Genomic DNA, 26,840 nt, shown 5'->3' with positions numbered 1-26,840 from the left:
GTGTAAAAGAATACAGCCACCATGATGACGCTTGTGTGTTATGCTGTTCAGCAACTTGTAACCCTTATCATAAAGAAGCCACTTGTTTTATTTAAAGGAATTTATTTCATTTCCTTATTACAAAGTTTTACAGCATGTTTGAATTGCATTAGGAAAGCTGATTATTTTTGAAACAAAAATAAAAAAAAAAGTGAGAAAACAAAACTGCTAAATAGCAAATAATAAAAAGGTTTTGATCCAAGTATTAATATTCTTTCATTAAAGAAAAACGATACTCGTTTGCTTTCAGGTGCCTGCTCGTTTACGTTACATGCCGATGCACAAAGGTTTAAATAAGAACTACTTATTCATGCAGGATTCAATTTGAGGTTTGTCGTACTTTCTTTGTTCCAGAAGTCGCAAAAACATTTCGTCCACATAACTGCTATCATACATAAATCATTCAGAAGCATGACAGAAACCTAAACATAATTCATTCCTAACACAGAGCAGTACAACTCTGAAACTTGTCATGTCAAAGTGCCAGAAATAAGCCCTTATGAAAGGCATTTGTACACAAAATCTTAATAACCTTCAATGTCAGTCATGTTTGATGAGATAAGCCATGTTCCAATCATGGCTTCAGTCTCTGGGTTATTCCAGTAAAATGAAGCCCTGATGACATAAGCACTGTGCAAGGTGGTCAGATGACAGACTGATGCTGGCAGGGAGAAAGTATAAAGTGCTGTGCAGAAACTGTACAGGAACATTTACAAGTTAATTCAGCACTTATTTACACTAATACACACACACTATTTGGCTGAAGGAAGAGATTAAAGTTCTTGGTCACGTCGCCAAACAGCTTGGAAGTGATGAACTGGCAAACCTGGAGCTTCAAGAAGCAGAGTAAAACCTAATCCAGAAATCACAGATTACATGCTCACAAAAAATACCTTGAGCAAACTGACTAAAAGGAGGCCGAGTTCTCCTTCATGGTTGGTGCTACTTCTGACTTTACCAGTCTGACCAGATTTTTATTTTTATTTGCTGGATTCAGTTAGCCATAGCTTGAGGCGTCTCAGGGATCAGAGAGGCAAAGAAAGCTTTGAAGAAAACCCAGGCTGTCCAAAGAATGGAGGGTCGAACTGGAGACACAGAAACTGCAGCCGTGGGAGGTGGAAGATCAGCTTCTCCATCTGTCTCACCATCATCCAATTCAGCAGGAGGCGCCATCTTTAAAAATACAGAAGGCAAAAAAAAAAAAATCTCAAAACACATAGCAATACGTACAGAAACATTTATGGTCCATTTATGGTAATACAGTGGTGCTTGAAAGTTTGTGAACCCTTTAGAATTTTCTAGATTTCTGTATAAATATGACCTAAAACATCAGATTTTCACACAAGTCCTAAAAGTAGATAAAGAGAACCCAGTTAAACAAATGAGACAAAATATTATACTCAATCATTTATTTATTGAGGAAAATGAGCCAAGATTACATATCTGTGAGTGGCAAAAGTATGTGAACCTTTGCTTTCAGTATCTGGTGTGACCCCCTTGTGCAGCAATAACTGCAACTACACGTTTCCGGTAACTGTTGATCAGTCCTGCACACCCACTTGGAGGAATTTTAGCCCATTCCTCCGTACAGAACAGCTTCAACTCTGGGATGTTGGTGGGTTTCCTCACATGAACTGCTTGCTTCAGGTCCTTCCACAACATTTCAATTGGATTAAGGTCAAGGACTTTGACTTGGCCATTCCAAAACATTAACTTTATTCTTCTTTAACCATTCTTTGGTAGAACGATTTGTGTGCTTAGGGTCATTGTCTTGCTGCATGACCCACCTTCTCTTGAGATTCAGTTCATGGACAGATGTCCTGACATTTCCCTTTAGAATTCGCTGGTATAATTCAGAATTCATTGCTCCATCAATGATGGCAAGCCGTCCTGGCCCAGATGCAGCAAAACAGGCCCAAACCATGATACTGCCACCACCATGTTTCACAGATGGGATAAGGTTCTTATGCTGGAATGCAGTGTTTTCCTTTCTCCAAACATAAAGCTTCTCATTTAAACCAAAATGTTCTATTTTGGTCTCATCCGTCCACAAAACATTTTTCCAATAGCCTTCTGGCTTGTCCACGTGATCTTTAGCAAAGTGCAGACGAGCAGCAATGTTCTTTTTGGACAGCAGTGGCTTTCTCCTTGCAACCCTGCCATGCACACCATTGTTGTTCAGTGTTCTCCTGATGGTGGACTCATGAACATTGGTTTATGTGAGAGAGGCCTTCAGTTGCTTAGAAGTTATCCAGGTGTCCTTTGTGACCTTGCCGACTATTACACGCCTTGCTCTTGGCGTGATCTTTGTTGGTCGACCACTCCTGGGGAGGGTAACAATGGTCTTGAATTTCCTCCATTTGTACACAATCTGTCTGACTGTGGATTGGTGGAATCCAAACTCTTTAGAGATGGTTTTGTAACCTTTTCCAGCCTGATGAACATCAACAACGCTTTTTCTGAGGTCCTCAGAAATCTCCTTTGTTTGTGCCATAATACACTTCCACAAACGTGTTGTGAAGATCAGACTTTGATAGATCCCTGTTCTTTAAATAAAACAGGGTGCCCACTCACACCTGATTTCAGTCAATGGGATGACAAACACCTGACTCTAATTTCATCTTCAAATTAACTGCTAATCCTAGAGGTTCACATACTTTTGCCTCTCACAGATATGTAATATTGGATGATTTTCCTTAATAAATAAATGACCAAGTATAATGTTTTTGTCTCATTTGTTTAACTGGGTTCTCTTTGTCTACTTTTAAGATTTGTGTGAAAATCTGATATTGTTTTAGGTCATATTTATGCAAAAATATAGAAAATTCTAAAGGGTTCACAAACTTTCAAGCACCACTATACATTCATTCACACAAGAAAATTACCTCATCCGTTTGCACATCACACCACAAACATTAGCATTACTGCTGTATCTGCTGAGATATATATATTTTTTCCCCTTACTTTTTACAAGTAAGGTGAGAGAGAGAGAACGGCATTTCGATTCTCCTATAGACCTCTTGCAGTCACGTGACCGAATCCCGGCTGGAATGTAAACAGACGCCATCTTGTCGGTCAACAACACAGCTGAATATTGTTGCACTCGTATACAAAATGGATCAATTTCAACCGACGGGCTACACGGCTCATTTTTCCAATGAACAGACAACTAGATACATGTCTAAAATAAACGACCTACAGATTAGTGACCCTTATCGATTACCCCTACAGTTTTTAAATGAGAAGCCTGAAAGTAAGGAGAGGACAGGCGCGCTGCCCCATAGACTCCCATTATAAACGTGGCAGCGCTTGTACTGCAAAATCAGAAAAGTCACTCGTTTTTAACTTGCTCTAGCATCCTCATTTTTTACACTACAGACAAAAAAAATTACATCAACGTGTTCAGGAGAGCCTTGTGGCACTCAGTGTGAAAGAATCTTGTGAATATCTCCTTCTGATTTTGTGTAAAGCCCCGTTGTTTGGAGGGTGCACTCTGAGCAAATACTGCCCTTTCTGTGTGCCTTTCTGTGTCTCGAAGCGCAGCGCGCGGGTGGGGGAGGGGCTGCTCGCTTTCACACACACCAGGGGCTTCAAAGTTTGGGAGAATAGCAGGGTACAAATAATTTACAGCAGGGTGCAAAATGGTAAAATGTCTGCCAGCGGCAGACATAATGCACGCAAAGCATGCAGGGGGGGTTCAAAGGGGGGGTGCGCCCCCCTTTGGGCATGGAAAATTTTATGAAATGCACTGAGAAATGCTGGCCTCTGGTAACTTTTAACAGTGAAAATAAAGGGTAATCAATACTATTTGGAAACTTGAAATATGAAACTATACCTCAGTCATTTTATCAAATTTCAGAAATATTTGCAAACAAACACATAAAAAGTAGTCCGATTTAAATCCACATATGGATGATATAATAATTTTAAGTCTGATGTGCACTTTGACTAAGCTAAGGTGACAAGTTTCTCCAGATTCTCTAATACTATTGAAGAATATGGTGAAATCTTGAATACAGATGAAGAACAAAACAAAAATTATAATCAAAAATGTTTATTTTTTGGCAGTCAATAAACTGTTACATAAAATGCAGCTACATGTACTTCATCAGCTGACTTCGTTATTAAAAAACAGCAGCTAGCAGCACTCATTGACAGTCTCAGCATTTCTACTGAAAATAACTTTTATCCAAATCTCATCAACCTAATCATGTAGGGGCCTACTGAATAGAAATTATACAAATCTAGTTATTTAGTGCGGGTTAGGCACAACAAGTATTATACGAGTATGTATTTTTTTATATATATATATATATATATATATATATATATATATATATATATATATATATATATAAAAATAAAAGTGCTGTCAAAGTTAACACGATAATAACTTGAGGCTTGTCGCACGCTGCTTCAATAAGAGTACGTGTGAGTGATGGAGAAAGGCATAGACATATAAACATCCTCGCCGCCATATTGGATGTGGCAAAGTGGAGATTCTTCAACCGTCTCTGGTATAGCGTCTAGACAGTAGCCGAGAATAAAGATGCCTCATTCATGTGCTGCATTTAACTGTACCAACAGGTTTACCATCCAAACGAGATCACATGGGATAACCTTTCACAGGTGAGTCTGGAAAAATACTTTTCAATACTGTTCCTTCAGTCTTCAGTCTCCCAGCTCATCTCCACCGGGTCGGTGTATAGTTATAAGCAGTGAGAATTAGATAATACAGTGCCACACTATGATGAACGTTTTTGAACGCATGATGAATGTTTTTATTTTTGTTATCTGTTTTTTTTCTTCTTTTATGGCAAATACTTCTCTTCAAAAGAAACTAATGAAGAGTAAAATAAAACATTTTTTTATTTTCACAGTGATATGCACTTTATTTTTCATCCCTTGGTTTTCTCATCTAATATCAGGGATCCCAGCAGTGACTGAAAAAAATAGAGGAATGTAAGAAACTATCACCGGGCGGCACGGTGGTGTAGGCTAGTGGTTAGCGCTGTCGCCTCACAGCAAGAAGGTCCGGGTTCGAGCCCCGTGGCCGGCAAGGGCCTTCCTGTGCGGAGTTTGCATGTTCTCCCCGTGTCCGCGTGGGTTTCCTCCGGGTGCTCCGGTTTCCCCCACAGTCCAAAGACATGCAGGTTAGGTTAACTGGTGACTCTAAATTGACCGTAGGTGTGAATGTGAGTGTGAATGGTTGTCTGTGTCTATGTGTCAGCCCTGTGATGACCTGGCGACTTGTCCAGGGTGTACCCCGCCTTTCGCCCGTAGTCAGCTGGGATAGGCTCCAGCTTGCCTGCGACCCTGTAGAAGGATAAAGCAGCTACAGATAATGAGATAAGATGAGAAACTATCAGCAGGGGTCAAGGGGGCTGCCTGAAGCTGTTGAGATTTTAACATTTAAAGATGCTATAGAACACATTTTTTACATAGATTTAACATAGAAAAGCAACAGAATTTAACCATAATGTGTATCTATTTGATGCCATATTTTGTAATCAATGACATAAGTGGCAAAAAAATTTTATAAAAATTAGACGAAAATGTAGCTTTGAAGAATATACTTGCCTAAATATTCCACTGATTTTGTTATAACAATAGTATCCATAGTTCATCTCATTTATTTTTTTTGTTTCAAGTTAATGTCAAAACTAGTCTAATATAAGCCACATTCATTTTTCAAAAATCATGAATATGAGCAGAAATCAATGATTCAGTAATATCAGATATATACATATGTACAGCAAATACTGGATATATTTGATTTAAACCTCTCTTTCTGAAAGGTTTCACTGCAGAGGAATTTAATGCTCTTTTCTGGGGTGCATTCTGTCTTTCCTCCAGTTTTCTCTGCTTTTGTTTCTCTGATCTTTCCTTCTGCTTTTCTGATGTTCCTGCAGTGCTCTGAATTAAGTTCAACGCATTAGAAACAAAAGCACAAACGGAGTTAAAACATGTTTTCTAGCAAATGGGCGCAGCCATATTGTTTTCTTGTTCTATCGCGTACAGTCTCGCGGTCAGTGTTGCCAGATACTCCTGACGTTTTCCAGCCCAAAATGTGTTCAAAACCCGCCAAAATGCACTTGAAACCCCCCCAACTGGGCGGAGAACCGCGCAATCTGGCAACACTGCTCGCGGTATTTACATCAATTTAACTTCCGAGTGTTCCCGAATGTCAACGAGAACAAACGAAGCCGACGAAAACATCGCTAAACAAGCAAACCAAATCAGAACGTATTCTGCTGGTCATTTTACTTAAACATATTTTTAATGGATATACAAGAGATTTAAAAAAAAAAAAACACCTTTCGCTAGAAAATAGCGGAATTCCGCTAAATAGCGGACGTCTGGGATCCCTGTAATATGGAAGTTATGGATGTCAGTGGCTGTGACAAGACGTGTTATGCTCTGCAATTAAAAAAAAAAAAAACGTTGGTACTAAGCAAGCCCATTCACTTTTTTATGCTGATAAGAGAATTACAATGTTTTTTCATGTGACAAAAATGTGCGATTAAATTGCGATTAATCACGAGTTAACTATGACAGTCGCAACATTAATCGCGATTAAATATTTTAATCGCTTGACAGCACTAATATATATGAGAGAGAGAGAGAGAGAGAGATATGCAAGTACGAATTTTTCATGGGGCGGGATGGTTTGGAACAGGTCATCTAAAATTGGGATAACATTTACCCGGGACGGGTATTTGAGGCGGGTCGTCGAGCTTAAGCTTGATTAGCGTTGTTATGCATGCAGTTTGTTTTTTCGAGCAGCTGTCAAACGCAGAGTCAACTTTACGATCTGCGATTATAATGTCTTAAGCAAGGCTGAGAAACGGTGGACTAAGACGTATTTATTTTTCTATATCAACACAATGACAATAAATTTGCGTTCAAAACGTACTTACCTTTCCCTCTAGACCTTTTTAGCTACGCATCCAGCATGGAGCCGCTTGCAACTCTCTTCGTCGCCATTTGTGAGTCACATGATGGTATGAACCATTCACAGTCCATGGAACACTCTAAGCCAATCAATCAGAGTACGGCTTACATATGGCACAAGGGGCAGTAATGGCTGCACTCATGTCGAGGATGTAAACAAAGTTGATGCGGCAACGGACATACATGACATAGTGGATGTAATTTACGTTCACAACTTTTTTTGCCGTCAGAAATATTTAATATTAAATTTTGTGACTCGACTGACAATAGCCGACAGCATAACAAGCCACAGACGGCGATTTGCCGCCGGTGACCGGCTACTTTTGAGACCGCAGCACGCACACACACACAGGAGGGAGGGGCTGCTCCCTCTCAGAGAGACACACAGGCTTGTAGCATCAGGGCAAGTCACACATTCACACAGTACAGTGGAGCTCCTGCACTTGCGGCTGCTACGCACACTGCATCACTCTCACAATTTCCCACAGGGGTAATTATATGCCATACAACTCTCCAGCATTGTGGCACGGTAATATTTGAGATTTGGGTGAAAAGCAACGAAAGTCAGTGTCGGTAAATTGCGATGGCGGAAATATGGCGTTTGACCGACAAGATGGCGTCTGTTTACAATCTGGATCGGCTGTGACGTCACATGCAAGTGGACTATATGTCCTGGATATATAGTGACAAAGAATCTTTGAATCTTGAATCTTTTTTGTCTAACTAATAAAAACTGCTCAGGTAAAAGCATGTTATATACAACGTAATGCGCATTAAGAATCCCTCACCAGCTCTTGTCTGTCCTGGTTCTGATTCTGCTGGTTCTGAATGACCTCTGGTGCTGGATGGTTTGGAGGCTGAGCCTGAGCTCTTTGTCTGAACGGGAACCAGCCCGCAGTGTGCCTGCACAGAAGAGAAGAGAAGACAAGACAGCAGTTAGGACAAGAGCCAGAAAATAGCAGCCTGAAACACTCCGAATTCATTGCCTGTTACAAGATATGTTCTATGCTAAAATAGTATACCAAGCATGCAGACCATCTCCACTGTACTATTCTTGGCTGAAGGGCAAAGCACCAGTTAAAAGGCTAGACTCATTGAAGCTTCTTGTTTTCGGCTTTTCTTAGTATTTTTTTCCCCTGAAAAACTAAATTATGACCAACTCTTAAACCTATAGTTGTGTTTTAGAGCTTTCAAAATCAGCCTTACTGACAGCTTTGCTCAGTCTTGCTCTCATGTCATGATGTAACTGCATGCTCTTCGATGTTCGAACAACTTCCCACATATACAGATGGACGTCAAATGAAGGCGGGGCACAACAGAAAGGGTTTTAGTAAGGTTGTGGGCCATCACCAGCCATCCAAACAATGATGCGCTTTGGCACAGATTCTACAAGTCTCTGAAACTGTACTGGACGAGGAACACCGTTCTTCCACAAGATATTAAAACACCAGTAGAGGAAATGACAGTAATGGAGAATGCGGTCTAACATGTCACTCCAAAATGGTGTTTAACCGGGCCAAGATCTGATTTCAGGCCTTTCAATTACATGAAACCTGCGACGGATAACGTCGTAGGCACCCAAATTAAGGTCAAGCGCCTAAAATGCGCTACCAAAAGTAAAAAAATAAATAAATAAATTAAAAAAAAAAAAAAAGTTGATTAAATAAACTTGGCTGCATAAAACCCAATGTCTTGACTTTCTTCTTTAAAACCACTGAAATTAGCAAGAATTAGCATGCATTTCTCGTAATTGACGCGAAATCCGCACCATTCCCATGTTGTTCCGGGTTCATCGAACTAGCCGTAAGCCTCGCGCGGAGCATGAATTCTCCATCAATGGCGATCGGCACGCTATGATTTCATGGAGGAGCAAGACTCGCGTTACCACTGACCAGAGCGGGATTTCCACATTAGGTAAATCATCTTTTATGGCTGTTAGCAAACAGCTTTTAGATGAATTACCGTCACCTTCTGGACTGGAATGTGAACCAGAATGTTTACTACCCTACTGTGCTAAATTCTTCTAATGACTCCTGTATCATTTAAAAACCTAAAAATAGCCCTATATCCCACATTATCTGACCTCAACTGCAATCTCTCTCTGATACCTAGTTTCATATGATTTAAATCAGGTAAAAGACTGAATAAAAAAAGAGAGCTATTCAGGATACAACTGTGTATTTAGGATACAGCTTGCATCTTAAATCCACACAGTTGTGTAAGTGTGGGTGGAATCAGTGACTTGGTCCTCTTGTTGATTATAGTCTTAGGGCGTATTCACACCTACGTTGTTTTTGTCCGGACCAAACGAACCAAATTTCCCTTGGTCCGGACCTTTTGGGTTGGTCTGAATACAAACCACCGAACTCTGGTCCGGACCAAACAAGCGGACCGAGACCGAGCTGCAAGGTCGGACTCGGTCCGGACCAAAGGAACCCTGGTGCGGATCTTTTGGAGGTGTGAAAACAGACCGGACCTAATCTGACAGTTTTGCTTTTTTGTACCTCGGGAGCTTCCGTCATTTGTCGAGCATTATGGGAAACAGAGTCTTGACACTCCACCGCAAAGTGCAAACACTGTTTCGGTTGTCAAGGGTCGTTCAGTCACCAGTGGTAGGCGAGTACAAAAAATGAGTAGGGGGCAAACGTGGGCCGAGGAAGAAACGCGCACCCTTGTGGATATATGGGCAGATGTCCACATATCTGAGCTTTTGGAGAGAACACACAAAAATGCCGACGTATTTGCTGTATTCAGTGAGAAAATGAAGGAGAAGGGGTTCACGCGCTCCCCAGAACAATGTCGGCTAAAAGTGAAGAAACTCTGTCAGACCTACATTAAAATCAGGGACATTCTTTCAAAAAGTGGCAGTACTAGCGACGCAAAAAAGAAATTCATCTATTGCATGAAGAGCCAGAACTGTCACAACATGATGTGTGCTCATCAGCGCTATCCTCCGTAGCCGCCTTGCCCTTTGTCGTTGTCGTTGATAAATTACTTGTACAACAGCATAGTAATCGCACAATTGTGAAAACAGTAAAAACTGGAAAAAACATATAGCTTTGATGACATTAAAAAGAATAACAGCACGGAAAGCCTCCATGACTACTTTTGAACTTAACGCTTTGTGCGCGTGTCGTCTCTGACCAATAGCTGAACGACCTCAGGGCGCGTGGCTTTGTTGACAGATTTTGGTCCGCTTACTAAAATGTACAGTGTGAAAGCGAACCGCACCAAAATGAAAGAAAAAAAAACAAAAAAACATTTGGTTCGGACCAAAGCAAGTGAACTATCGAACTATCCTGGTCTGAATACACCCTTAGACACTGCAGGGCTTTCCACTAAGGCTCATACTAGCAAGCCACGACAAACAAGTAGCCAGCGGGGGTGGGGGTGCTCTGGTGCAGGGAAGTGAAACAATATGACAAGCAACAAGCAAAGAGCGCTTTTTCTCAGAGTTCCCTCTCCTCGAACAACGGGGATTTACATGGAAACGAAAGGAGCTATTCACAATTCTTTCACATCGAGTGCTACAAGGCTCCCATGAACACAATGATGGAAGTTTTTTGTTCAAGCCCTCTACACTCTAAATTCCTGAGCCCCACTGGTGTGTAACGCAATAGACACCCATTATAAAGCCTGAATTTCTCCAGGTGTGATCATGGTGTTTGATCTGTGACTGATCAAAAAGTATAGAGCCTAGCAAAAAAGTTGAATGCCAGATCCACACAGGAGAATTTTGTCTCCGTTTTAAAGTTTGAATCATGTCTCTAGGTGAAAGACAAAATAAGCGTTCTCTCTGCTTCTGTTCCCTCCGACGGCCCCGACACACTACTGCCTCCGCCGAGCGCGCGCGCACACCGCATGTCGGGGCCGCGGATGAGTTACTCTCCCCTGATCAACGAAGTCGGCGGGGAATTTGTGGTTATTATCGGTACAAACGGCGCGAATCACAACTTAAATGAGTGCGGTTCAGTTTAACATTATTGTCAGTCTGTTAGATAAACATTTAATTTTATTAAAATCAAAAATTAATATTTAGAGCCTGTGGGCTACAAAAATAATAGTCATTAAAGTAGCCGGCTGGACTTAATTGTGTAGTCAGCTGTATGGCCGGCAGCCGGCGCTTGTGGAAAGCCCTGCACTGGCCTTTCATTTAAACTAAGATCTTTTACCGGACTACATACTGTAAATTGCGCTGCCAATTCTTGTGATGCGAGTGAAAAACCTTTTGTGTCGCAGGTCTGCTACAGGTTTGCCTCTGTGATGGCAACAGTGCAGAACTTGCTTTTTCATTCCCAGGCTCCTTTCCTCCAGGCTCTCCCCAACATATCTTTTAAATACTAACTAACTGTATTCTAATTATTTTGGACATGTACATCAAGAGGGATTAATGCTGTCAACATTTTGCAATAAAGGTAAAAATAACATTCATAAATTTCTTTACGGGCGGCACGGTGGTGTAGTGGTTAGCACTGTCGCCTCACAGCAAGAAGGTCCGGGTTCGAGCCCCGTGGCCGGCGAGGGCCTTTCTGTGTGGAGTTTGCATGTTCTCCCCGTGTCTGCGTGGGTTTCCTCCGGGTGCTCCGGTTTCCCCCACAGTCCAAAGACATGCAGGTTAGGTTAACTGGTGACTCTAAATTGACCGTAGGTGTGAATGTGAATGGTTGTCTATGTCTAGTTGTCAGCCCTGTGATGATCTGGCGACTTGTCCAGGGTGTACCCCGCCTTTCTCCCGTAGTCAGCTGGGATAGGCTCCAGCTTGCCTGCGACCCTGTAGAACAGGATAAAGCGGCTAGAGATAATGAGATGAGATTTATTTATTTATTCATAGCTTTGTAGCTAAAGGAAAGGGAAAAAAAAAAAAAAAAGCAGCAGCAGGTTTAAACACAGAGCACTGGGAAAACAGCACTTTGCGCGTGCAGAAAAGCCCAAATTACCCTGTATCATGATGGAAAAAGCCCAAATTCAGAAATACAGGGTGTTGCCCAAATTATGTAATTGAAAGGCCTGGATTTACATGTAGACGACCACAGCGCAACATAACAGCGCCACCAGCTTTTCCCTTTGTCACCAGTCTCTATGTACCGTACCAACAACTTAGAGATTCTAAATAAAAACTACTAGAGAAGAATGAACACATTTAATTCTTTTCCATTTATGTAAACAGCACATTACCACCTCAACATTAAAATGTCTACGATTTAAAAAAAAAAAAAAAGTCTTCAGTTTTTTTTTTTTTACATTACTGTACAACAGCTATATTGCTGTAAATAAACCCTGTCATGTTTATGTCACAAGGGTCATGTTTACAGACTGAGCTCCAGGTTTATCACAGTCTCAGAGGAGAAAAGGAGCACTGTGGAAAAGCCTTCTATCCAACTTTATTTGCAAATAAGCAGACCCAGACAGAGACATGAAGTTGATCTGAAAATGCTCAGAAAGGGACGGGTTCCCAGATTCTGTTCCTCTTTGAACAGCGCCGAGCCTGATACACACTGAATGGGTGATCTCACACACACACACACCGCATGAGGCTCAGTGAGAAAGGGGGGGGGGGGGGGGGGGGGGGGGGGAGGAGGCATTGGATCTGCTGTTTGCCAAAGGTCTCATTCCTTTGCGCGTAGGCAAGTGTTCGGTCAAAGTCCAAATGTACAAAAATATTCAGTGTACAACAGAAGGCACAGAGAAGATCTCTTACTGCATCACACACACCATTCCCACAAGCTCAGTGCTCATTTGGCTTTAACCAGCCTGAAAAACCTGCCCAAATCACTTGAGTCCTGTAAAGTAAGCTCTCAGTTTTACACAGTGCAAACGTTATAAAATTATATGGCATGATTAGCCTGGATAATATTAACTGAGTGCGAGGTCTTTACAGGAAAATATCAGACCAAGGTCTTGACAGTAAGGACTGATATTTTCCCGTAAAGACCGAGCAAGCGAGGTTAATAAGGAGTTTATTATATGGCTTTTTTTTTTAATTAATTTCTAAGATTAAAATAGACGGTCGTTATAATGAGCCGTGACGCTGCTTTCAGTCACGTCATATTTGTAACATAGTTGAGTTATGCATGCAGAATAAACAGCTAGCGGTTTCAAAACTGAGTCTGTTAGCGGTTTCTGAATGCTCTTTTCTTGAAAAACTCAGTGACTCATTTGTCTTTCGGCCGGTTTTGATTCCGTTTTGATTTCCAATTCATGTTTTTTGTTAGCCTGGCAAGCCAGACTAAATGTGAATATTTAGTCTGGTCTCGGTCGTAGACATTTCCGAAGGGTGTGGGTAGGAACAACCCGTTGTCTTTCAAACTGTCTCTGTGCGTATAGGCCAACGCTCTTACCAATCAGCGCAACAGTGACTGTGACGTAGTCAGAGCGACAGAAAGCAGTGGGGGAGTAGCCTGGCAAGCCAGACTAAATCGGCAAAACAGCGAAAACGTCCTTCTTGAAAAGGAATGAGCGGAGAGCCTCTTCCTGCTCATGTTTCAACGAAAACTCCAAGTCTAATTCTTCTAAAACTGATTCCAAAGCAGAGTCAAACGAGCGCTGTTCAATAGTCGTAGTCATATTTCCTGTTGCGCTTTCTCCAGCGTCGCGCAGCCTTGTCGTCACTCCTGCAAAAGCCCGCCCAAAGAATCCAAACAAAAACCTTGCGTTGTGATTGGCGGGCACGATTTGATGCCCGGGGTGTGTTGTTGATAGGCATTACAGAAAAATTGTGCCCGCCAAGAAACCAATCAAACAATTTTACCAGAAGTGGATCGTGCCATACACTACCGTTCAAAAGTTTGGGGTCACTTTGAAATGTCCTTATTTTTGAAAGAAAAGCACTGTTCTTTTCAATGAAGATGACTTTAAACTAATCAGAAATCCACTCTGTACATTGCTAATGTGGTAAATGACTATTCTAGCTGCAAAGGTCTGGTTTTTGGTGCAATATCTCCATAGGTGTATAGAGGCCCATTTCCAGCAACTCTCACTCCAGTGTTCTAATGGTACAATGTGTTTGCTCATTGCCTCAGAAGGCTAATGGATGATTAGAAAACCCTTGTACAATCATGTTAGCACAGCTGAAAACAGTTGAGCTCTTTAGAGAAGCTATAAAACTGACCTTCCTTTGAGCAGATTGAGTTTCTGGAGCATCACATTTGTGGGGTCGATTAAATGCTCAAAATGGCCAGAAAAATGGCTTGACTATATTTTCTATTCATTTTACAACTTATGGTGGTAAATAAAAGTGTGACTTTTCATGGAAAACACAAAATTGTCTGGGTGACCCCAAACTTTTGAACGGTAGTGTATAATGACAAAGAATGTGAGCTTGCTGACCAAACACGGGACAACAACGCCTAGAGTGAAAGACTGAGCAGCATTAATTACACAGATTGCGTGCAACAGCATGACATTCAGTAACTCAGCGTGAAGTCCCTATTCTTCCTTTTTTGCTTGTCTACTTCCACTTTTGCTTTTCTACCCATGCTTCTCGTCAATCATCAGTTATCATTAACCAAGTTATAAAAATATTACAGAGAGAACAACTTCACCATACACACTGCTGGAGAAAGGTAATGGACTTGTGTAGTCCATGCTTTACTCTTCGAGTGGAGATAATTTACAGCAGGCAATATAAAGAGAGAAAATGCTGAGGTCAGTACCCACAGAAATGACAGACACTCACAGGTACATGAGGAGCAGGCTGGTCATCACTAGGATGAAGCGACTCAGGTTGGAATAGAAGTAAACTATGCTCAGGAACACAGCGAAGCGAGAGGCGGTGTAAACCCAATCCAGCCAATCTCTTTCCACGTCCTCCTCATCCTCCATCACCGGCCCGCCCTGAGCATTCATGCGCATGTTCTGATTGGCTCCATCTGGGTTGATAAAGGCAGGGTCTGGGACATTCTGATTGGCCGGCAGGTTGTCAATGGGAGCCTGATTGGGTAGCCCGGCAGGTCCAGCGGCTTGCTGCGGAGTGACGGGAAGTGAAGTAGGAGACGTCACGGGAGCAGAGGCAGCGGCCGCGATAGCTGCTTGGCTGGAAAGTAAATAGAAAAATGTTTAATTTAAATGGCTGATAGAAACACAAACTAGTGTAAGCCAAGATAATAGTGTAAAGTAAGATAATACTTACTACCGCATATAGTACTGTCGAGCGTACATATGCTGCAGCCAAAGGAGTTGTTGTGGGCTGTAAAGTGAGTACGTAGGGAAAGCTGGATGGGTCATTTCTGCTGGTCTTGGCCTAGTTACAGAAAGATACATTTATATACTTATCTACATCATTTTCATCAGAGTTGAAACAAAAATTGAGCAAATACATACGTTATTTACCAGCTGGGAGGTCCGTATCGTGAAATACCGTGACCGAGGTCTTGAAAGTACTGAGCGAGGCCCTCTGGCTCAAGGTCAGTATTCAAGGCCGAGGTCACGGTATTTCACCATATGGACCGACCTTAAGCTGGTAAATAATATATTTATTTTTTTCTTTACTAAATTCTAACAGAAAACGAGAGCGCCCGAAAGGGAAAACCGAGCCGAGCCGCCATTTTGAATCCTCATTCACGGCTGTAATGCAAATTGCTTCCTCCTCGGTATACAAGTGCACTTCCATGGCAGGAAAAAACTACATTTTGCCGCCTATGTAGTCCCCTATTTATACAAATAGGAGTCATTCAGGATTCAGCCATGTTTTTGCTCAGCGTTAGCAAGTTATAGGTTTTTAGCTTTCTCCTAAAATGTTTTATTTCTTCTTCCTCAGGGCAGTAAAACTCGCTTTCACTGTGAACACTGTCGTTATCGCTATCCATGCTGTAAAATTAATGCTATTCTCCTGAGAAATGCTGGCAAAAATGTATAAGATTTTTGATAATCTTATAAATAAATCTTGTAAAAAAAAAAAAAAAAAAAGATAAATATTGACAAAAAATGCTACTATGTTTTTTGTTGTTGTGAACGAGCGAGTCGCCAGAGGTCTGTAACTGGGGTCCGTAACTGGGGTCCATACCGTAGGATATGGACCCGCTCGCCTGCCAATCAGAGCGCAGGATTTGGACCGCAAAAAAAAAAATGTGTGTTATTTACCAGCTGGGTGGTCCGTATGGTGAAATACCGTGACCGAGGTCTTGAAAGTACTGACCGAGGCTCTCTGGGTCGAGGTCAGTATTCAAGGCCAAGGTCACAGTATTTCACCATACGGACCGACTTTAAGCTGGTAAATAATATATTTATTTTTTCTTTACCAAATTCTAACAGAAAACGAGAGCGCCCGAAAAGGAAAACCGAGGCGAGCCGCCATTTTAAATCCTCATTCACGGCTGTAATGCAAATGGCTTCCTCCTCGGTATACAAGTGCACTTCCATCCTCAGGGCAGTAAAACTTGCTTTCGCTGTGAAGACTGTCATTATCGCCATCCATGCTGTAAAATTAATGCTATTCTCCTGAGAAATGCGAAAATAAATGTTGACAAAAATTGCTACTATGTTTGTTGTTGTTGTGAACGAGCGAGTCGCCAGAGGGCCATAACCGGGGTCCGTAACTCCTGCTCGCCAGCCAATCAGAGCACAGGATTTGATGGAAACTGGACCGCGAACAAAATAATAAAAGCTTAATGTTCTTGTTCATCTTTTAGTACATTCTTCCCTCTCAGAGCCTGAACCAACCACTGAGTTTCATTATCCCGATCTCACTGACCAGACAGGAAACACCAGGGACTCACGCGGATGTGTTCGTGCCAGTGCCTGTGGCAGGCCATGCAGCAGTGGGCTCAGCGGGGGCAGGGTGACCACGCTGTCTGAGACCAGCAGTAGAGAACACAGTAGGCACAGATGGTGCTGGGGAGGCACTGGCTGGTGATGGCTGCTGCTCTGCTGATTTGACCTGCGCCACAAACAACAGGCATGGTTGATTTGCTTACAAGAAAATTAGGGTGCACTAAAGGGGGACAGGAGGGGAAAAAACCCATACCACGCACAAGTACTGAAACTCTGAAACATAAAAATAACTGCTGTGGGTTTTTAGCAAGATGCAAAGTTGTGTTTTCTAGAGGAATATAATGAGCACAGCTGTGCGAGTTTGTTCCAAGCCACCCAGTGAGTGAGCACCATTTCCTCCACACAGTTTCTAGTCCTCACTGATGCGCAACGTGCTGCGAGGTTGAAGGGGAAAAAAAATAAATAACACGATGGTGCAATGGCACCGTCGGCAGCCAGAAGCCTGAGACGGAAACTTCTGGAAATGTCTGAAGTACTGCACCAGAGATGCCTACCCCAAATTTAGAATTTCAGTATTCTTGAAAACATTTCAGTATTTTGGAATGACTTTCAGTAGCATTAATTTATGCGCATTTCCATTATAAAGAGGTATATATACACCAATATGTTTAACATTTAAATTATTAAAAAGAACTGTTTTGTGTGAATTGAATAAACAAAACGCGAGCAGCCATCTCAACTGAATTTCCACTCAACAAATTTCTAGAGCATACAATATATCACATTTTTATAAATACAATAGTGTTCCCTGTTTGCAGACATTACGGTTGACTACCAATCATTGGTATTGAATGTAACTCCTCAAAAGTATTATATTGTATTGCCTGGCAAAATGTTCTACCTGTTAACGGATTCTAATAAAATTAAAAAAAAAAAAATTTCTTATTTCATGCCAAAGAGAGTCCGACATTGTTATCTTAATGTCCCAATATATAAATACTTCAGCATAACGCTTCAGAAGAGACACTGAATAAAATGACATTTATAATTGTATTTAAAACAGTGGAATGATCAATTTTTTGCCACAATCCCAACAGCACTAATCATAAAATTCTGTTTTTGATCATACTACATGGACATTTGCACTTGCAACACTGAAAAGCCTTTGAATTAAAGAAGTACAGCCAGTGTTTGATATTTCAGTGAATAAAAATCATACATGTAAAAAGAAACTGAATAAGTTTAACTCACATTTCATGGCACTAATTGGCAAGTTCAACTCCAAGCACAGGTCAACCATCACCGCTTCAGCACGCGTCACGTTCCGTGTCTTTTCATCCACAGATTTTGTAAAAAACTGCTGGATACCCCCAGATTTACTTTCCGCCTGACTCGCCATTTCAGCATACTCCATGTTTTTTTTGTAGTTGACATGCCGCGTGCAGTCATCGCGACCACCACGAGTGATGTTAATGTCAGTTCTACACAGTTTGCAGTGCGTGTATCCATTGCCCTTTTGACTGGGTGTAATGCACGGCCATTCTACCGTATCGAAAACAGCGCGAACAAATGTGCGGAATCTGCGCATGTCACACACAGCATGTGTGGTTGTCGTAAAAATAAATAGCCTAGCCGTGAATCGCGCATGGATTGAAAAAGTCGCTTGGACATTTAAAAACAACTCACTGGAATTTTTTAAGACTTTATAATAATTCCGTACAGAATAACACTGTTTGCCGTAACATCGTATTTACGTAACTTTTCCGTACAAAATACGGCCAATCCGTACTAGTAGGCATCTCTGCTGCACAGAACAACTGTAGCTCCCGAGTTATTATGCATTCATATAAAAATATGCACAGAGTTACACCATTTTGTCGTCGGCTTATATACGGTGTGCATGGGTGTAAAGCGACCACTGAGGTATACCTTCGGTCTGGCTCCCTGCTGAACATCAGGCTGGGGTTTAAGTACACACACAAGGTGAAGAGTGGGTACTGTGTCAGTCTGTAAAACATACAAACATGAACTAATAAGACTTAAAGCCTTTCAGGTACTGTACCAAGATACCCTTCAACATGAACTGGAAAAAATTTTTTTAAAAACGCTACTGAATTGTGCACATTTAGGTGTCTGCAGAAACATCATGACAGTTAAAACTAATGCATCCGAGTCTCCGTTAAAGACGTGGACATGAGATAAACTTGTCAGAATTCAAAAATTACTTCTGAAATGCTTTCGAAGTTCTGATCTCTTACAAGCTTTGCATTTCAAACCAACAGTAACAAAGCAAAAACTCCACAGAGATCAGATCTATTCACACCTGGTGTGGGATTTAGTTTAGATCAAAACACTATGAATGAACATTCTGAAGGCACTGGATCACAAACTTACAGGACAATACAATTTTCTGATGTAGCTGACTGCATATTAAAAGAATTTTGTACCCAATGTTTCCTTTTATTTATGTTTTATTAACAGTATATGATTGTGGATTGCTCAAATTCTGAATCTTTTATAGTCACTAGTTTAGGATTTGTACTCAAAATGATTAAATAATTTCTGTTTCTCCATTTGATAATTTCTTTATCAAGATGTTAAATAGATGAGAAATAAAAATACCACCAACGTCACAGGTTATTGTAGAAGCATGGCAACCCTAGATACAAATGCGTATCATAATGGATGTCTTCATATATTGTACTCTGGTACTTTTGCCATATCACCCAGAACTAGGATTGACATTAAATATGAGGTGATAATGAATATATTCTTGTATACAAGTGTAGTCAGAGTCCACCTTTTTGTTTTCAATAATGTGCCCATTCGGTACTTACTGATATTTTATGTTAATTATTTGGTGGCAAACAGTAAGGATAGTATTATCCTTGATGAAATCAAACACCGACGCATGAGATGGCTCAGGCAGGTCTTGCGTATGGACCAACAGCAGATCCCCAAAATTGCCCTCATGTGGACACCCCCTGGAAGGCCAAAGACCACTTGGAGAAGAACCATCACCTCTGAGCTATCAGAGTTAAATCGATCATGGGGCGAGGCACAACATCTTGCTAAAGACCATCAAAAGTGGAGGTGCTCATTATTGGCCTTATGCCCCACTTGGGGTGAAGAGGATTAAGTAGCAAGTTAAGACTTCATGTTAAAACTGTTAATGTTATAGTCATGCTGTCTGTTGTTGCCTAAATGAGGATGGGTTCCCTTTTGAGTCTGGTTCCTCTCGAGGTTTCTTCCTCATGTCGTCTGAGGGAGTTTTTCCTCGCCACTGTCGCCACAGGCTTGCTCATTGGGGATAGATTAGGGATAAAATCAGCTCATATTTAAAGTCATTCAAATTCTGTAAAGCTGCTTTGCGACAAAGTGCTATACAAATAAACTTGACTTAAGTAAGTAAAACAGTAAGGATGGGAAACTGTACAGTACATTAATTCAATTTTCACTTAAACAGCCATGAGGTACTTATTTATGCAGATCAACATTCAAGTTCAATATTACAAATAAAATTGACTTTTTTTTGTAAACAGTTGAAGACTGGAATGTGATTCTCTCCACATTTCCTCACCATTATTGTTACTGTTCATAAATCACATTATGGTTTTCAACAACCTACCAATATCTCATCTCATCTCATTATCTCTAGCCGCTTTATCCTGTTCTACAGGGTCGCAGGCAAGCTGGAGCCTATCCCAGCTGACTACAGGCGAAAGGCGGGGTACACCCTGGACAAGTCGCCAGGTCATCACAGGGCTGACACACAGACACAGACAACCATTCACACTCACATTCACACCTACGGTCAATTTAGAGTCACCGGTTAACCTAACCTGCATGTCTTTGGACTGTGGGGGAAACCGGAGCACCCGGAGGAAACCCACGCGGACACGGGGAGAACATTCAAACTCCGCACAGAAGGGCCCTCGCCGGCCCCGGGGCTCGAACCCAGGACCTTCTTGCTGTGAGGCGACAGCGCTAACCACTACACCACCGTGCCGCCCACCTACCAATATTTTATTTGTAATATTAATTTGAATGTTGACTTGGCACTTTTTTTCCCCATACAGAATACACCGTGGGTGGTACGGTGGTGTAGTGGTTAGCGCTGTCGCCTCACAGCAAGAAGGTCCGGGTTCGAGCCCCGTGGCCAGCGAGGACCTTTCTGTGCGGAGTTTGCATGTTCTCCCCGTGTCCGCGTGGGTTTCCTCCGGGTGCTCCGGTTTCCCCCACAGTCCAAAGACATGCAGGTTAGGTTAACTGGTGACTCTAAATTGACCGTAGGTGTGAATGTGAGTGTGAATGGTTGTCTGTGTCTATGTGTCAGCCCTGTGATGACCTGGTGACTTCTCCAGGGTGTACCCCGCCTTTCGCCCGTAGTCAGCTGGGATAGGCTCCAGCTTGCCTGCGACCCTGTAGAACAGGATAAAGTGGCTACAGATAATGAGATGAGAATACACCATTGATCAATGGAGGCCTTTCTGTGTGGAGTTTGCATGTTCTCCTCAATCAAGCCTGTGTGGGTTTCCTCCCACAGTTCAAAAGACCTGCAGATGAGGTCAACTGGCTGCTCTAAATTGCCCGTGAGTGTGAACGTGTGTGAATGGCTGCCTGCTTCTCTCTCTGCGTTAACCCTGCAATAGACTGGTGACCTGTCCAGGTTGTACCCCACCCTCACCCAACATCAGCTAGGATTAGCTCCGGCTTCCCCTCGTCCCACAACGGAGAAGTGGTATAGAAATTTAATGTATTGTACAGTTTCCCCATCATTATAGTTTACCACCAAATAATTAACAGTTATTGCTGAATGGCCACTTGATTGAAAACAAAAAGGGTGAGCTCAGACTTTTACAAAGTCCTGTAACTGGCTATATTTGACCATTATATGAAGTGTGTATGCACTGTATAGGATTATAGGATACAAAACACATTATGTGTATTGCACATCATAGTGTAACTTTTCACCCAAAATAAAAAATTAATTCATTCACTCATTTAAGAAATAAATAAAAGAAAGAATAAATCAAATAGCCCCTTTACCTTCCTAAAAACATCTCTGATATACAGGTTGTCTGTGAGCAGCTTGCCTGAGTAGATGAGTTTCTGGTCTTTTTCAGCCTGTTCAGAAGGAGAAAAAAAAGAAGTGTCAAATGTAATAAACAAATGAGGGGAAAAAAATTCCCTAGAGAAAAAAAACAAAACAACTGCTCTTTTAACACCACTCTTGTATGTACGGAGCACCGGTCATGACACACAAAATTAAAATTATAGTAAAACATAGCCATGATTTATATGTTTTTTCCTTTTCATGTGATAAGCAGGGCTCCGTAGGAACGTTTCCTAAGAGAGCTCTGAAAAAAAGGGTCACTTGCTGTCTAGCTATTGTAAAAGTGTGACGTGTTATGTAGATTCTACGCAAGAATCCTATTGATCGACTTCAGCTCAGTGTTCAACACCATAATTCCAGAAATCCTCTTCTCCAAAAAGGGCGGCACGCTGGTGTAGTGGTTAGCGCTGTCGCCTCACAGCAAGAAGGTCCGGGAACCATCTCCATACTTAAAGCCCAGGAGAGGATGTACTTTCTGTGGCAACTCAAGTAGTATGGTCCATCACAGGAGCTGCTGATACAGTTCTACACCGTCATCACCGAATCCATCCTGTACACATCTGTCACTGTCTGGTTCGGAGCAGCCACAAAACAGGACAGGACCAGACTGCAGCGAACAGTAAGCTCAGCAGAAAGGATTATCAGTGCTCTGTTGCTCAGCCTCCAGGATTTATACATTTCATGAACCAGGCAGAGAAAATCATTAATCTTTTTTGTGTGTGTAGTTTGAAGTTTGTTTTTGTTTGAGTGTTTTTGTCCGCCGGTTGTGGTGTAGCTCCAGACCCAGTTTTGGGCGTTGGTTCGCCGTGGGTGATGCCTGTGCTCCTGGCTGTGGACTGCGGTGAGCTCGTTGCTCATTTTGACATCGTGGTTGTCCAGCGCTCTGTGCAGCAGTGCTTGGCATAATATTCCGAGCAATGTTGCTCGGTGGCGTCACGGCGGCTGTGCAGGCAGTTTGGGACATACCAGCGCTCTGCGTGGCGGTGCATCTGTGCTCACTTTGTGGGTCCATGGCGTGGAACTTGTTTTCATGCACCTTTTGGTGGGACTGTAACTGCTACACCATTGGAATGACATCCTGACCTCTATTCAGTGGACTTTTTTCTCCCTATAATTGTAAACTGACCTTGGGTTTTGAGAAAGGCATTATCTCATCTCATTATCTGTAGCCGCTTTATCCTTCTACAGGGTCGCAGGCAAGCTGGAGCCTATCCCAGCTGACTACGGGCGAAAGGCGGGGTACACCCTGGACAAGTCGCCAGGTCATCACAGGGCTGACACATAGACACAGACAACCATTCACACTCACATTCACACCTACGGTCAATTTAGAGTCACCAGTTAACCTAACCTGCATGTCTTTGGACTGTGGGGGAAACCAGAGCACCTGGAGGAAACCCACGCAGACACGGGGAGAACATGCAAACTCCACACAGAAAGGCCCTCACCAGCCACGGGGCTCGAACCCGGACCTTCTTGCTGTGAGGCGACAGCGCTAACCACTACACCACCGTGCCGCCGAGAAAGGCATTATATAAATTGAAATTATTAAAGGGCATATCCTGGACCAATTTAGTGTGTGTGTGTGTGTGTGGGGGGGGTTATATGTCCCTTTACACACTCATCCAGAAGGGTAAATTTTGCACAAGGCCATAGGTCTACAGCAGAAAAAAAAAACGCGTCTGGAAAAATCCCAAGGGAGTCTGGAGCCATATTGATCCAGATTAGTGATGTCACGTGCGGATCTGCCAGCAGGCTGAGAGACCCTGCATGGATTCAGTGCACAGTCTGTGTAGACCAAGTTTAGCAGCTAGCAATTTTGCATTGAAATATGGAATATGCTTCTTGAAGCCCATTTCCCACTGCAAATAGTTTTCAAAGTCGTCAGGCTTTATGAAGTGAGCTCTGCCTATGATGCTGTGCTCTGTTGCATGTTGCCAGTTTTTCCAGGTGCCTCGCACGAAGCGCTCCCATTTCTCTCTCATTGTCCAGTCTTTTGGAAAACGATGAGTACTAATCCCATCAAGATTGGTGTTGCTACACCCTCCTATGATACATCTGTTAATCATTTTAATAATTACGTGATAATGTTGAAGAAATTTGCAGAAAACCACCAGGTCGTTTTCTCATAAACAAACCAACGCTGACATGGGGTTCAGAAAGAGGCGTCCCGCACATGATGTCACGAAAATCAACATTTGCCGGGAAATCCAAATGCCAAGTTATTTCAAAGGCGGACCAATTCACCTCAAATGGCTTGATTTCAACTGAATTTTTCTGGTATTGCGCAAGGTAAAAAAATTGCACAAAATGCAAAATGTGACAGATATTTGACCAAAGTTTAATATAAAATAGGAGAATTACATGGATCTTGCTCCTAAATATACCCAAGATGTGCCCTTTAAAGTGCATATTCTGGACCAATTTCGGGTTTTTTTTATATGAAAGTATGTCCCTTTACACACTCATCCAGAAGGGTAATTTTACACAAGGCCATCTGTCTACAGCAGAAAAAAATAAAATAACAAAACGCGTCTGGAAAAATCCCAAGGGAGTCTGGAGCCAGATTCGTGACGTTATCTGCGGAAGTGCCAGCAGGCTGCGCGAGCTTTGCACGGTTTCAGTGCACAGCCTGTGTAGACCAAGCGCTCCCATTTCTCTCTCATTGTCCGGTCTTTTGGAAAACGAGGAGTACTAATCCCATCAAGATTGGTGTTGCTACACCCTCCTACGATACATCTGTTAACCATTTTAATAATTACGCGATAACGTTGAAGAAATTTGCAGAAAACCACCAGGTCGTTTTCTCATAAACAAACCAGCGCTGACGTAGGATTCAGAAGGAGGCGTCCCGCACATGACGTCACGAAAATCAATGTTTGCCGGGAAATCCAAATGCCAAGTTTTTTTTGATTGATTACTTTATTCTGAACAATAAAGAAGATCTCATCTCATCTCATTATCTCTAGCCGCTTTAGCCTTCTACAGGGTCGCAGGCAAGCTGGAGCCTATCCCAGCTGACTATGGGCGAAAGGCGGGGTACACCCTGGACAAGTCGCCAGGTCATCACAGGGCTGACACAGACACAGACAACCATTCACACTCACATTCACACCTACGGTCAAATTAGAGTCACCAGTTAACCTAACCTGCATGTCTTTGGACTGTGGGGGAAACCGGAGCACCCGGAGGAAACCCACGCGGACATGGGGAGAACATGCAAACTCCGCACAGAAAGGCCCTCGCCGGCCACAGGGCTCGAACCCGGACCTTCTTGCTGTGAGGCAACAGCGCTAACCACTACACCACCGTGCCGCCCAATAAAGAAGATATAAAAATAAAATTAAAATATAAAATAAAATATAAAATTGATCTTGCTCATAAATATATCCAAGATGTGCCCTTTAAGGACTCCTCACACTCCGGTCACAACCTTTTCCAACTCCTACAGCAGACGCTATACAGCACTGCGAACCAGAACCACCAGACATAAGAGCAGCTGCTTTCCCCGGCCCATCAATATCATAAATATCTGACCTGACCCATCCTTGCAATTATACTATTGTACTACTTGTACCTCCTGTTTGCACCACTTCAGTGCACTCTGTGTAGACTGACTTAGTATACTGTCTGAAAATAATCTGCATATTAAGGCCTACTGTATATTATTGATGCATACATTTTATAATGTACTGTATAATATTAATATATTTTTATGCATGATACTGTATGCAGATATTTTAGACATTGTATACAGTTATTGTAGACTGCATATTTATCTGGTATAATGTCCATATTGTATATTACAGTGCACACTTGGCCAATAAACAGGATTCTGATTCGGATTCTGTTTCGCACGCGCTCAGTGCTACCTTCTGTGTGCGCGTGCGCTACATGAGCTAAAAGCGGAAGTACGTCTGTAGTAGTGCAGGGGAATGCCAAGGAAAGAGGCATTCCAGCTAAATAGTTTTTTTTTTTAAAGTTAATAATTATGATATGACTCACACGCTGTGTTTATACATAAAAAAGCAATAAAAACGTGATTAAGCGAAACGAACAGTGTACAGTAAGGACACTTGATAAAATGTGGCAGTGCTAGCTAGTTAGCTAACACAGAGAGAGAGAGCCCAGGTCTCCACATCAGCGAGCTTCCGCTAGTTTACATAAAATCACCACAAACAAACAGCTCACCGGTTTGGATGGATAAAAACTCGCCAGATGAGTTTTCAGGTCCTTGACCGTCCAGTTGATGTTTACATCTTCGATTATCTGATCACCATGAACTTGATTGGCCGTTTTAATCACAACTGAAATCGTCTCCTTGTCAGAGTCCTGGGAATCCATTTTCTCTCTACACTAAAGTTACTTTCACCTTCACAAAGGTAGTTACACGTACGCTAAAGTCACGACAACGTTCGCGTTTATCTAAACAGCATCAGATGTTATCCTAAACCCGCAGCGCGCTGAACCGGGAAGGGTGGAAGTGAAGCGGCGCCCGAAGCGTCTCTAAAACTTTGAGGCAGCTGACAGCTCGTGAGATGAGATGCAGGGTGTGTGGTTCCAAAACACACTGTGGCTGAAGGTGATTGGCTGAAAGGCGCTCGCGCACTGGTGGAGCCTATGCGGAAGCCCCACGCACTGCGCAGACTCAGTAGGGCTCCTGTACTGGGAAAGTTCCGGTTTATGATAAATCCTCGAGTTGCATCAGTTTATGACGAAAAAAAGAAAAGAAAACACAAGACTGCTTGATACAGATGTCAGTTTATCTAGTTAAAATAGCTCAGCTCTCACTTTCACAAAGATAGTTACACGTACTGGAAAATTACGACAATGTTCGACAAACACACACACTATATGTATGTGTGTGTGTGGCGAACATTGTCGTAATTTTCCAGTACGTGTAACTATATATTTATATATAATTATACACACACATTTTTATCTGTACATTGTATAGTCGGCTTGTTCTTGGGATTTTTTTTAAATTCTATTTTATATTGTACAGTGTGTCTTTGTCTTTTTG

General features: G+C 42.2%; 1 protein-coding gene across 1 annotated transcript; it reads right to left on the bottom strand.

Moving 5' to 3' along the window:
- Nucleotides 1-110: 110 nt before the first annotated feature.
- Nucleotides 111-26,374, bottom strand: herpud1 (homocysteine-inducible, endoplasmic reticulum stress-inducible, ubiquitin-like domain member 1). Its single transcript, XM_060923816.1, has 8 exons — nt 26,009-26,374; nt 21,751-21,828; nt 18,631-18,708; nt 16,707-16,867; nt 15,122-15,232; nt 14,669-15,025; nt 7,782-7,896; nt 111-1,212 (listed from the first exon to the last, which is right to left on the bottom strand). Exons 1-8 carry the CDS (start codon nt 26,159-26,161, stop codon nt 1,033-1,035), a joined length of 1,233 nt encoding a protein of 410 aa, XP_060779799.1. The 5' UTR covers nt 26,162-26,374; the 3' UTR covers nt 111-1,032.
- Nucleotides 26,375-26,840: the final 466 nt, after the last annotated feature.

This window comes from Neoarius graeffei, chromosome 6, assembly GCF_027579695.1.
Source record: "Neoarius graeffei isolate fNeoGra1 chromosome 6, fNeoGra1.pri, whole genome shotgun sequence".
Classification (NCBI taxonomy): domain Eukaryota; kingdom Metazoa; phylum Chordata; class Actinopteri; order Siluriformes; family Ariidae; genus Neoarius; species Neoarius graeffei.
This window is presented reverse-complemented; position numbering and strand designations above follow the sequence as displayed.